At 40.7% G+C, this 14,355-nt stretch overlaps 1 protein-coding gene across 3 annotated transcripts in view; it reads right to left on the bottom strand.

Annotated features, from left to right (window-relative positions):
* Fchsd2 (FCH and double SH3 domains 2) overlaps positions 1–14,355 on the bottom strand; it is a 210,325-nt gene that overhangs the window by 5,625 nt on the left and 190,345 nt on the right. For all 3 annotated transcript variants that reach the window (XM_035442345.1, XM_027407812.2, XM_035442346.1), the window contains exons 14-16: positions 6,265–6,396; positions 423–506; positions 124–301 (exon numbers count right to left, since the gene is read on the bottom strand). In XM_035442345.1, the coding sequence (XP_035298236.1) occupies positions 124–301; positions 423–506; positions 6,265–6,396 (394 nt within the window). The remainder of the gene's footprint in view (positions 1–123; positions 302–422; positions 507–6,264; positions 6,397–14,355) is intronic.

The raw sequence follows: 14,355 nt of genomic DNA on the forward strand, positions 1-14,355 counted from the left end.
TATCAAATATAGGAAGACATAGGACATAAAGTGCTTTTAAACCTACTGAAGGCTTTAGTAACTTCCAGGTACTAGTTTAGGTCACAACTGTGACCAGACTAAGTGTCTTATTTTAGTCTTTACCGCTAGCATCTCCATTGAGGCTGCCTGAAATGAGTTCTGCTTCTGTGGAATTGCTGGATGTGTGTGACCGACTGTCCAAAGCAGCCAAAGACTGCAGCATGCTCAGTAGGCTGTTTGAAGTGGGAAATTGTAGGTACTTTTCTGGAACATAACCCACTTGTCCAACTTTATTTCGAGCCTGGGTTAAAAGACAAGGGAAAAAAACAAGTTTGTAGACACAATTTGGATGGAATAGACCAAGAACCAAAATAAATGCCTAAAACATCACAAGAAGGGGTGATATGAGCAAAGGAATATACCTTTACCCAGTCTTCCATATCTCCATCTTCAATCACTTCTAACACCTCATGTTCCTCAATGGTCAACTCATCTGGTTGAGAAGCCTGCAATGTAGGATGGCCATGGACAAAATCAAAAAGGTTAGATAAAGAGCAGATGTGAGCTGGTCATAACAAAAGCCAGGGATCAAAATATTGAGATGATTCTGAGAAATGAAATTTTAGTGTTGTAAAACTATCATAATGAGGTGAAGTTTTACTTTGGAAAATTAAACAAAACTGCAACAGAAACTGGATCCTCAGGAGGTAATCAGGTTCAGTGAGCAGAGGGCAATGCTGGAAGCAGAGGGCCTGGAGGTTGGCTCCAGCTTGCTTATTCAGCATAATGCCTCCATTTATTCCAAATGTCAACCAAACCATTCTCTAAGAATGGTGGTCAATGTGGCAAGAGTAAACACAGAACCAAGATGACCTGGGAGGCATAAGTAACAGAGAAGGCACTTGAATGAAATTCCACCAGAGGCTATCATGGAAGTGCATGCAGTGGAAACGCAGACACTATGTACATGGATTGCAGTGCTTGGGCATCGCCTGGGGCTCCTCTGGAATCACTGGAAGTAGTAAGCAAGCCAATGACTGAGTGTGGAGACTGGGGCTGATCCATATGAATGTTTCTGCACTAGCTGAAGTGCTTTACTGTCTCAACTGGCAACCACCATGGTCTGCTTTTGAGACACAGACCCTGGAGGAAATTCAAGATACTCCAGAGGGAACTCCACAGAGAGAGCCTCTACCAAGGCTTCCTGAAGAGTCTTGTCTGTCATGTGACATGTGTCTTCTAGTTCTCTAGTAAAAAGCCTTCAACACTTTCCCCAAGTCCCACTATCACACAAGGCTTTATCATGATTCAGATCTCAGTCTCAAGTATAGAATAGTTCCAAATTATACAAATAGAAAATAATAAAGTGAGTCATATTTTCTTCTCTTGGGAGTGGGGATTTAGCCTCTCATGTAATCCAGGCTGACCTACAATTTTGCTATGAAGCTAAGGATGACCTTGAAGACCTTGAATTTCTGATCCTCTTGTATCCACTTACTGAGTTGTACCACAACTGTTGTTGAAAGTGAGTCACTTCCTAAGACCCATTTCCTATCCCATCAAAACCCAGATTATGGACAATGGCATAGCTTCCTGACATAGAAACAGGTCTGAAGATGAACAACCTATTCAGAATACTAGAACGACAGTTTTTTTTTTTTTTTTTTTTTTTTTTTTTTTTTTTTTGAGACAAGGTTTCTCTGAGTGGCCCCAGCTGTCCTGGAAAAGATCCCCTGCCTCTACCTCCTAAGTGTGGGGATCAATGGCTACCACCAGCTCCAATGACAGATTTTAAGTAGATTATTTCTGACTTCAAAATATGAAGAAAACCTCTACTCTTTCTCTTAATATTTTTTCTGTGGAATTTTTTGTTACTCTGAAACTACATTGTGTGCCAGGCAGAGTGACACATGCCTATAATCCCAGGTTGAGACAAGAGGAGTTCCAGGTCAGCCTGAGCTACAAAGTGACACCCTGTTTCAAAGGAACAAAAACCTAAATACAACCAAACAAAACCACTAGCAAAAGGCACCTTTGTAATGAAGTCATTTTCCTAAGTACATGGCAAGACTTAATATCAATACAACCAGACTTGAATGTGTGTAAAACAAGGCAGGAGGGGACAGAGTACAACATGCTGTTGTCCTGTGACCAATTATGGAGGTCCATGTGGATTGTCCAGCTTCACAGCAGTAGGCCAACAGAATCAAGCACTAGAGTAAAGTGTGTAAGATCTACCATGAGTGGGCCCTGTGAACTTCTCAAAGCCTTGAGCCAGCATACTCATTCCTGCTCTCTGAGCACACTGTGCTTTTCCTTGCTTCTGTTTCTTCCCTTTGTTCTGTCTGACAGCTCTCCTCCATCTTTTTGTTTTCTGTTTGTTTCTTTGTTTGTTTTTGCCAAGACAGGGTTTCTCTGTGTAGCCCAGGTTGTCCTGGAACTCACTTTGTAGAACAGGCTAGTCTTGAACTCAGAGACCTGTGTGCTTCTGCCTCCCAAGTGCTGGGATTAAAGGTGTGCACCACCACCGTAGACTGCTGAGTATAAGTTCAGCTTCAGTCTATTTCTATGGGCAAATGACCCTAAGATGTCACTGAGGGGCTGGAGAGATGGCTCAGCTGTTAGAGAACTAGCTGCTCTTGCAGAGAACCCAGGTTTAATTTGCAGCATCCACATGGCAGCTCCCAATTGTTTGTAAATCCAGTTCCAGTGGACCCTCTTCTGGCCTCTGTGGGCACAAGGCACAAATGTGGTATACAGTCACACATGCAGGCAAAAACACTAATATACATAAAAAATAAAATTGATTTTTCTTAAAAAAAAAAAGATGTCTTTGGTCTTTAGGTTTCTTCCCACTCCACCCCACCCCACCCCAACTAGAATATAAAGTCCCTTAAGGGCATAGAGGTTTTTGGTCAGTGCCACATTCCAGAAACTAGAAAAAAAAAGCACTGTTGGTACATGGAGGTAGTCACATATTTCCCTGATAGGGTTACTGAATTAAGAATAAGTAAATAGAGAGTAGTTCTTCCTATTACTTGTGATTTGTGGTGCAGTGCATATGTTTTCACAGGACAGCTACCATGAGCTGCTTGCTTCTTCCCTTTTACTTTGGTGAGACCTTTGCATCTCTCAGACACTGACTTCCATGCATGGCACTACAGCTAGTTGTTCATCCCTGTGGGTTTCCTACCAAAATGACCTAAAGTGGGCTGTTTCTTCTCTCATCCCAACTACAGATAGCAAGTAATTAATAAATGGCTACTAAATATACAATCTCAATCCTGTGTCCTTTAAGTCTGAATATTCAGTAAGTCAGAAATCCATTCCCACCTATTTTTAAATTTCCTGTATTTTGCTTTCCTGGTTTTAAAAGTCACGCTTATCCACGCTTGTTGAAAGGCTGAAGAATGTGTATAGAGATATTGGAGACACACATGCAACTTGGTATTCTTCCTTTGTATTTGACATTTATAACAAGGTTTGTTTGTTTTTGAGATAGGGTCTCACTACGTAGCTCTGGTTGGCCTGTAACAAAGACCTGCTTGCCTCTGCCTTCAGAGTGCTAGCACTAAAGGTGTGCACCATCACACCCAGTTCTTTTTAACAAATTTTATGTGAGTTTTGCCTACATGTATGTCTGCACCCTTTGGGAATCAGTTTTCTTTTTCTATCCTGGGGATTCTGGGAATCAAGCATAGGGCCAAGGGTTGGAGATTTGAACCCAGAGCCTTGCATGAGAGTGAAACACTCTACTACTGAGCCAAACTTCTGATCCTTAGACAGATTTCCCTACTCTGGTTTACCATAAGGAAAAGACCAGATATGTCAGCAGAAAGAAAAGATGGGGAAGAATGTGAGTGTCTGAAATTAGCTGGGTGGGGGCTTAGGACTTTCCATTAAGTATCACAAATCTTATTTCTGGAACTTTCAAGGAAATAGAACAAAAAGAAGTAACACCAAGAAATACTTGAACCTCCTGTAGTAGATCAGTACTTATCCCTAGCATAGGTGTGGACTTTGGGAGCCCATTCCACATAGAGGAATACTCCCTGAGCAAAGACACACGGGGGTGGGCCTAGGCCCTATCCCAAAGGATATGATAGACTCTGATGACACCCTATGGAGGCCTCACCATCCAGGGGGAGCAGAAAGGATATGTGATAGGTAGGTTTTAGTTGGGGGGGGGAATGGTAGGGGAGGAGGGGAGGGAGAGGGAACTGGGAGTGACATGTAAAACAATCTTGTTTCTAATTCAAATAAAAAAAATTGCAAAAAAAAGAGAGAAATACTTGAAGCTTTAGCTTTATACCTTGGAAGACCTTTCTAAATATCTCAGAAGATGACTTCAAATTTCAGAAGATTATCATAACAAGAAGGAAACAAGAAGTATTATGTGTTTGAATTTAATGAATGTGACAAACTCAAAAAGCCCAGGAATTCTTGGTATTGAGTAGTATATGTAGTCAACATTAAGCACATGGGTTTGAGCTGGGAATCAGTGGACAACAGCTGGAAAATTTTCTCCATACTCTCTCATCATCTTTGGCATTATCCTCTTCTACTGTGTTTTATCACAGTGGGGTCAGAGGATTCATTTGTTCATGCCATCCTTGTATCATTAATTTACCCATTCTACAATTATTTACTATGCCCAGGCATTGTCACAGGTGATGAACACACACAGATAAGGCACAAAGTTTCTGTTTCCGTGGATCTTCAGTGAGGAGCCATACAAAGAAACAGGAACATAGGTAAGATAAAGTTTAGCTGGTCACACATGTTCAATTATATGCTTCATGAGGTTATGATCAACAATGGACAACCCAACATATGTAATGGTCCTGTAAGATTACAATAAAAGTCAGGCATGGTAGTATTTGTCTGTAGTCCTAGCACTTGGGAGGTGGAGGCAGGGGAATTGCCCCAAGTGTGAAGGTATTTTCTACATAGACTATAGACTGAGACCCCATCTCAAAAATAAAATTATAATGGAGATGAAAACTTTGTCACCCATGTTGTAGCCATCATGATACTATAGTGCAACACGTTACTCATTCTTGTGGCAGTTACTGCATGAACAAGCCTGTGTTGCCAGACATACAGAAGTATGGCACATACAGTTATGCAGAGTAAACAGCACTTGATAATAGGATATGGTGATGGCAATGAATCTACTGTGCTATTTCTTTCCTTATTTCCCCTATTTCTTTCTTTACCTTTATTTTTTGTTCTTTTTTTTTTTGACTCAGATTGGCCTGGAACTCTCTGTGTAGCTCAGGTTAGCTTTGATTAAAAAATTTATTTTATTTTAATTATCTGTATAAGTGTAGCTGCCCTTGGAGACCAGAAGCCTTGAGTTGGACTTACAGGTGGTTGTGAACTGCTCTATGTAAATGCTGGGAACTGAACTTGTGTCCTCTGTAGGGGCAACTTCTAACTGCTGAGCCATCTCTCCTGCAAGGAAGGTGCTTTTTGAGCAGGGCTCCAAGGGAGAGAAGTAGGCAGCTGAGACTTGAGGAAACAGAGTTCTAGGCAGAAGGAGTGAGCAGTACCAAAGATGTTCAGGGGGAAGGAATTGAGTGCTCCTGGAGTCTGAACTTCAGCCACTGGCTACTGGGCTGGATTTTTTCCTACAATCACTTTATAAGACATTTTTCTTTTGGTCTCAATCTTGGGGGGCATCCTAATGGAAGGTCTATGCCAACCTGGGGCATGAACTCTCTAGCCACTGAGAGTTTATGAGATGCCAGGTACATGCTCAGTGCTTTGCTATGGAAGTGTTACTTAGTCTTCAAAGTAGATACTGTTCCTATGATACAGGAAAATAAACAACAACAACAACAAAAAAAACATACAAACAAACCAAGAAACCCCTAAGACAAAGCACTGGGTCTTGCAGAAACCCAGTGTATGGTTGGGTAGCCCAGAGCAGCAGAGACAGTGGTTTTTTGAGACAGGGTTTCTTTGCATAGCTCTGACAGTCCTGGAACTCACTCTGTAGACCAGGCTGGCCTTGAACTTAAGAGATCCACCTGCCCCTGTCTCTGAGTACTGGGATTAAAGGCAGGTGCCACCACCATCCAGCTAGAGACAGTGTTTTACGCAGAAAAGTCAATGGCAGAGTCCCAACATTTCACTACCATGTCCTGTTGCTATCAACAGATGGCAACTATATGCCACCCAGCACAATGTAAGCAGAGGATCATGAATTCTCAGAGTTGTCATAATTTACTATCACCAATATATGGCAGAGATACAAACCTTATAGGAATAAACAACTTTGCAGGTAAGTGGGTAATTCCTTAAAGTGCCAGAAGGGCTGGAGCTGCTGTCATCGAAAACATCCATGTTGTCTTCAAACTCTTCTTCTTCTCTTTCAGCATCTGTATTAAGCTAGGAAAAATTAGAAGCCATTGGCTACTTCATTTATTTCATGAAAATGGTAGAAAACAGGAAAAGAAACACTTGAAATTTGATTGTTTCAAAATATTAACTCATCAATTCAACTACACACAGAAATGACTGTCCTCAGTTGCATTTTTACATACTATGAAGTCCACAGAATGTTTAAAATCCACATAGTTTAAGGCCACTTGCAGTTACACACACACATAAAAGTAAACTGTCAGGCTGAGAAACTTCTGGTTTTGCAAAAGTACTTGCCATGCAAACCTTGACGACCTGAGTTCTATCAGCAGATCCCACGGTGGAAGTAAAGAACCAACTCCCAAGTATTGTCCTCTGACCTCCACATGCACACCATGGTACATTTGTATGCACACACACATATATACACATGCATGTACAAACAACAATAAATAAAGTAAAATATCTCAGTGGTACACAGGTATAGTTCTAGCATTTGGGAAGTGGAGGCTAGGATTAAAGGCAGGCTTTAGCTAGGTATGGGTTCTGGACTAAATGAAACCCTGTCACAAACTTTTTCAAGTATTTTAAAAAGTAATTTATCAGTATCCCTTCAATTTTTTTCTGTTAAATGCTAGCTAACAAAGCCCTCTTAACATCTTAAATGCTAACATGAGGAAACAAAGACTTCTACATGTTACCAATGAACAGAAGAAACAGTCTTATAACTATGACAGGCAGAAATGCAAATTCACATTATTTTTTAGAAAATATAGTGCCCAACACAGGGTTTAAGCCATGACCAATAGCAGAATTAAACACGATAAAGTACTCTTTTCTGAAAGACACTATCAGAATCACAATGAAGGGGTTGGAGATGCAGCTCAGTTTATAAGAGTAATTGTCTAGTATGCATTTAGACATGGGTTCTATCCTCTGCACTCTGTAATACAGGTGTATGGTGATGCATGCTTGCAATTTCAACACTCAGGAGACAGAAGCAAGAGGATCATAAACTCAAGGTCACATAGCAAGTTTGAGGCCAGCATGAGCTACAAGAGACCCTGACTCAAACCAAACAAACAAATTCATTCACTCCCCCAACAAAGCCACACATGCTGGATCATGTCTGTAATATTGGTATTCAGGAGGCTGAGTCAGGACTGCTTTGAATGTGATGCCAGTCTAGGCTACAGGGTGACACTTGGTAGCACATGCCTATAATCTCAGCACTTGGGAGACAAAGGCAGGAGATTATCCTTTGCTATACAGTGAGTGTAGGCCAGTTTGGGCTACATGAACCCCTGTAACAACCAACCAAACAAAACAACCCCCCAAACAAACATAAGACAATAAAAAAATAACCAACTAAAACCCACCACAGCTGGGTGTTGGTGGCACATGCCTTGAATAATCCCAGCACTTGGGAGGCAGAGACAGAGGCAGAAGCTGTGAGTTCAAGGCCACCCTGGTCTACAGAGCGAGTGACAGGATAGGCTCCAAAGCTATACAGAGAAAGCCTGTCTCAAAAAAAACCAAAACAAACAAAAACTAAAATAAAACAAAACAACACCACAATGAGATGCTACTTCTCATTCATTTGGGTCTTTATCATCAAGAAAAGAGAAAAGAGCCAGACAGTGGTGGTACATGCCTTTAATTCTAGCACTTGGGAAGTAGAGGCAGCCGGATCTCTGTGAGTTTGAGGCCAATCTGGTCTACAGAGTGAGTTCCAGGACAGACTCTAAAGCCACACAGAGAAACCTGTAGGAAGACACTGTAGCCTGCCTCCTAGTAGCCTGGACAGGTGTGCCGGAACACGCCCATGAGGGCGTGGTGAGGGGAAGTCTAAGGTGAAGTAGGAAGGGAAGGCTTCTTAAGGGACCTTGGACACATGGACCTTCCCTTCTTGTCCTTCTCCCTGCTCCCTCCTCCTCGCTCTGGCCTGGCTGCCTTGCTGCCCTGGCACGCTTTGGCCTGAGCTTGGCTGGTATATCTGAATAAAGAAACCTTGGCCCTATAGACTTGCTGACTGATCACTCCACAGAAACCCTGTCTCAAAAAAAAAAAAAAAAAAAAAGAGCATGTGTTGCTGAGGATGTAACAAAGTTGAAAACATATATTGGTAGTGGACTGTAAATGACACAGTTGCTATAGAAAACAGTATAATGTTTCCTTAATAAACATAGAATCAAATAAAATTCAGAAATGTCCCTGGGCATACACCTAAAAGAACTGAAAGCACAGATCTGAACCGATGTTTGTAAACTGATGTTCACAGGAGCAAAATTACAATAGTTGAAGTTCCACTGACAGAAGAATAAGTAAATGAATCACAGTACACACTTGTAATTGAATATTATTCAGTCTTAAAAAGGAAGGAATGCTGGCTGACACATGATACTCTATGAATTTACTTGAAGAAATTATGCTAAGTAAAACAACCATCCACAAAAGGATAAACACCATTCCATTTCTAAGTAGTGTGCAGAGTAGCCAAAGTCACAGAGATAAAGTTACACAGTATTTGTTGGGACTGATAGTAGCTTATAGGAGTTATTTTTATTATGAGGTACAGAGTTTTACAGTTTTCATTTGGTTGTTTATTTGAGACAGAGTCTCACTATGTATCCCAGACTGGCCTGAAATTTATGTATCTCAGGCTGGTCTCAAACTTGGAATTCTCTGCTTCTTCCTCATGAGCACTCAAATTACAGGTAAGGGCTACCAGGGCCATTAGAGTTTTCCTTTCTTTTAAAAAATATTTATTTTATTTTTAAGTGTAGTGTGTGTGTGTGTGTGTGTGTGTGTGTGTGTGTGTGTGTGTGTGTGTGTGTCTGTACTAGACAGAAGACAGAGGCATCAGATCTCCTGAAGCTCGAGTTACAAATAGTTGCTATACCTGTTGTGGTGCTGGGAACTAGATCCTCCGCAAGAGCAGGACAAACATTCTTAACCACTGAGCCATCTCTCTAGCCCCTTAAATATATTTTATATGTTCAGAACTTGCTTTCACACTCTAGGAAAAGTTACAGACATTTTCCTGTATTACACAAATACTCAGACATTTATAAAAATGGGGTGAGAACAAGTTTCCAAAACTATATACAGAATGTTAGCATGTACTGTGCTTTGGGTACTGGGAATCAGTCCACAGCACTTTACCTTACTAGCATGGGCTTCCTTTTATATGAAACTGAAAACACTCCTCTATTTTCAGTTCATGTCTGATTTTCACAATAAGGACTTGAAGGCTTTAGTGACAACAGGAGCACAGTCAGATGCTTTGCTTGGCTCTAGCAGCTTTCTGAAGCACAACATCTAAGACTGATTTCTTCCTTTTCCCTCTTCCATCCTCTTCATTGTTCTCCTGTTTTCTTGACCCAGCATTTCTGAAACCACAATCTTCCTTTGTCTCTTATCTTAAGGACTACATTCTCAACCTTACTTTCTTCGGTCAATCAAAACAATTCTTCTTAGCCATACTTACATTTTTCCTTCCTTAATTGTAAAATGCTTACTCTTCCTGCAAGGGCAGTGAGAAGACCCCGTGGGAGTTTTTATAGTGACTGACTTCTGGTACTTGGCACCTTAGCTTTGTGGTGCTCTTACAGATGGGAAGCAGTGAGCTGACAAGTTGGATATGAATACTGACTGTATCACACACTTGCTGTGTGACTCTGGGAAAGTCACTGGGTTTCTAAACTTCAGTGACCTCAGTCTATAACAAAGACAACTATTTTTTTCACAGGGTTAGAGGAGGCAATGCATTTTAAACCCTTAACACTCACTTGGCAAATGAGAGGCATTTAGCAAGTCATTATCTTTTGCTAGTTTCAAGAGGCACAGAGAATCAGATGAAGAATGTGCTGATGCCCAATACAGGGGGAAGCAGCTATTAGCAGAAAATTGGCTAGCAGAACCTCTGAACTCTACTTAGACAGGGAAGTGACTACAGAGCAGAGAACCCTATTTTAAATACTGCCTAAGTAGATAAATGTCTGTTTCAAAGCAAGATGGACTACTAGGGACCAGATCTGAATTTCATGCCAGAAGCAATTTAAAAAATTGGTCATGGGTCTGTAAGATGGCTCCATGGGTAAAGGTGCTTGAACTTAATTCAATCATGGAAGGAGTGATCCGACGACTCCTGTAAGTTGTCCTTTGACCTCTACTTGATAAACATGGCATGACACACTCCCAGTAAATAAATGCAATAACATAAAAAATATGGTCAAAATGAAAGTTTTCAAGACACAGGCCACCAAGCAACAAGACAGTGGTGTCTGGGGAATGGAAACAATTTGCTCAACTTACTGTCAGAAAAAGTTTCCAGGCAGAGGACGGTGTGCCCTCTGAACTGAGGAGTGGGATAGGAGGTCACGAAGGCCAAGGTAGCTAGAGTTCAGACCGAAGTAACAAGGACAGCAGAAAGAGATCATTTGCAGAAGGAATTTGCAGAGGCCTCAAGTCTTCAGCTGGGTAGTGCTTAGTTTATGTGTATGAATAAAGTAGCTGAAGCTAGAATAGAACCACCTAGAAGGATTAGAGAAAATTATCTCTAGAGCTCACACAGGTTTGGGAATGACTCCTGTTTCCCCTAAAACATAGCACATTAGGTGGGGCACACAGAGGATCATTAAGAATATAGAAGACACGTGCAATGCTATCAACTAGATGTAACTGCATTTGTGGAACACAGTACCGAAGAGTAGCAGAGTGCCCACTCATATATCACATACCAGGCCACAAAAGAAGTCTCACTAAATTTCAAAGAACTGAAGTATGTCACTGATCTACAGTAACTAAATTAGAAATCAAAGGCAGAAATGTATCTGGAAAGCCTCCCCCAAATTTGGAAACTCAACATACTTCTAAGTAAGTTACCACTCAGTGCAGACACTGAAAAGACAGAAAATATTTTGAACTGAATGATAGATAATACATTAGCAGAACCATGCAAAGCACCTAAAGTAGTATATAGCAGGTATCTTTACCAAATGCCTCTACAAGAAAGGGGAAAATGTCTACAATCAACATATCCCCAGCTTCTACCTGAAAAAGTCATAAAAGAACAAATTAAATCCAAACTAAACAGGAGAAAGGAAATAATTAAAATCAAAGCAAAAATTAATAAAACAGGGGAAAAACAACAATAAATAGAACTCAAAGTTTGCTCATTGTGGAGGGCCATCTATTTGATGAACCTCTATTAGAACACAATGATCATGAAGACACAGGAGACAAAATCATACAGGAATAAGAGTTGTAACTGACATAACTACAGACACTCCAGATTATCAAAGAACAATCAAGAATATTATGAACAACTTTCTACCAGTAACTTCAGTAATTTGGATCGAACAGAAAAAATTTTTTTATATTAACAACAAAACCCAAAACAAATTATCAAAGTCTATTAAAAGGAGAATAGTCTCTAGCTGGGCAGTGTCAGTATCTGCAAACCCAATAGAGGAAGGAAGAACAGTCAAGGTCAGCCTGGTTTACACAGCGAGTTCTAGGCCAGTCAGGGCTATAAATGGAGATCCTGTTTCAGAAAGTCAGCCTTTCTCCAGCACCTTTTAAACTTTTAATTTTGAGACAGGGTTTCAGTAAGTTGCTCAGCCTAGCCTTGAACTCACTCAGTAGTCCAGATCTTGAACTTGTGATCTTCCTTCCTCAGCCTGCAAGTAGCTGAATTACAGACCTGTGTCACCAGGATTACTTTCTTAAAACATTAAATATATACCCACTACGTAGCCTAGTCAAAATGGTATGTTGGTAGTACTTATCCTACCCAAATTCAAGATTTATAAAATTATAACAAGTAATAATAATAAAGAAGTAATAGCTCAGAACAGCCAAATGTCCATAATGGGTAGAAAGAGAGTAAACATCTACAGCTATACAACACAATACTGCTCAGCAATGAGAATAAACAAACTCTTAACACACAGTAATAGCAGTTGATCCTCAAAATCATTACCCTGAGTTTTCAAAGTTCCACACAGAAGAGTAGATATGATTCCCTTTATATAAATTCCAGAAAATACAAACTAACCTAAAGTGCCAGAAAGTAGATCAGTGGTGAGGAACAGAAAATGACTAAGATTACAAAAGAGAATGAGGAAAGTTTGGGAGAATAATAAATATGTTTATTGTTGTAACTGTAATTCTTTCACTGGTACACATTTATGTTAAACATATTGGAATGTGTACATTAAACATGCATTTGAATGTATGTTATTCAACCTTCAATAAAGTGGCTGAAATATCAATGAAGCTTGGGAATTTTAATGTCAGCTGGTCACACAGTACACAAAGATTTAACACAACCACTAATGGCACTGGAAACAAAACATCCAATGACACTTAAAAAAAAAAATAACCTATACACTGGCTCCACTGTTAGAGACCTCATAGACTGCCCAGGCCTTCTGGCTGGCTCAGATACAAGGAAGAGGGCCTAGGCCCTCCCCCAGTTGATGTGAGACTTTGATGATCCTCCCCATCAAGGCCTCACTATCCTTGGGGAGTGGGTGGGGGGTGGTTTGGGAGGTTGGTGGGAGCATGGGAGGATGGGAGGATGAGGGAACAGGGGGATTGCTTTGTAAAATAGGATTGTTTCTGCCTGGTGGTGGTGGAGCACACCTTTAGTCCCAGCAGAGGCAGGCAGATCTCTGTGAGTTCAAGACCAGTCTGGTCTACAAGAGCTAGTTCCAGGACAGCCTCCAAAGCCACAGAGAAACCCTGCCTTGGAACTCCCCCGCCCCAAAAAAAAAAAGTTGGTTTCTAAAATAAATTTTAAAAAATTAACAACAACAAAAAACCCTACACAGTAATTAAAATGACAAAGATGAGAAGAACACAAAGTAAACCCCACAGAGTAAGGGCATGAGGTCTGAGGGCTGCAGAGGCAGACACCTTTGGGTCCCAATGCCATTTCTCTTCACTCAGAGTAACTGCTTATTAACTAATGCTTCTCATGCAGACAATGTACAAATAACCTGACATAGCACTTGAGCCCTACTACTTTCTTTTGTTTTAAAATTTTTATTTATTTTTTACAATCCAATCCCAGTTCCCCCTCCCTCTGTTCCTCCTGCTCCCCACTCCCCACTCTCCATCTGCTTCATGGAGAGGGTAAGGCCTCCTCTAGGAAGTCTACTAAGTTTGTCCCATCATCTAGTTGAGGCAGGACCAAGGTATCTCTCTACCCCCACACTCCTGTGTCTAGGCTGGGCAAGGTATCTCTCCATGTAGAATGGGCTTCACTAAATCAGTTTGTGCATTAGAGTTAGACCTTGGACCCACTGCCAGTGGCCTCATATAATGTCTCAGTCACACTAGTGTCACCTATATTAAGAGAGTCTAGTTCAGTCTTATGTAGATTCCCTATTTGACAGACCTGAGTCAGTGATCTCTCACTAGCTTGGGTAAGCTGATTCTGTGTAAGCTGATTCTGTGGGTTTCTCCAACATGGTCTTGATTCCTTTGTTCATATTTTTGTTCCTCCCTCACTTCAATTGTTCTCCAGGAGCTTGATCCATTGGTTAGTTGTGGATTTCTGCATCTGCTTCCATCTGTTTCTGGAAGAGGGCTCAAGCTTCTCTGGGGTTATGGATTATAGGCTGGATATCTTTTGTTTTATGTCTGGTATCCACTTATGAGTGAGTACATACTATATTTGTCTTTCTGGTTTTGGGTTACCCCACTTAAGATGTTTTTTTTCTAGTTCTGTCCATTTGCCTGTGAATTTTAGGATGTCACTGTATCTTACCGCTGAGTAGCACTCCATTGTGTAAATATACCACATTTTCTTTATCCATTCTTCAGTTGAGAGCCCCACTACTTTCTTTTTGTGATAATTTACACTTAGATGATAAAATAGGAGGAAAGTGCCTATCCTGAGGATGAGATGAATATTCTTTGACATGAGTATGGGAAAGAAACTATCATAGGAACTTTAGTAGTATTATTGCTATT

This window comes from Cricetulus griseus, chromosome 3 (assembly GCF_003668045.3).
Source record: "Cricetulus griseus strain 17A/GY chromosome 3, alternate assembly CriGri-PICRH-1.0, whole genome shotgun sequence".
Classification (NCBI taxonomy): domain Eukaryota; kingdom Metazoa; phylum Chordata; class Mammalia; order Rodentia; family Cricetidae; genus Cricetulus; species Cricetulus griseus.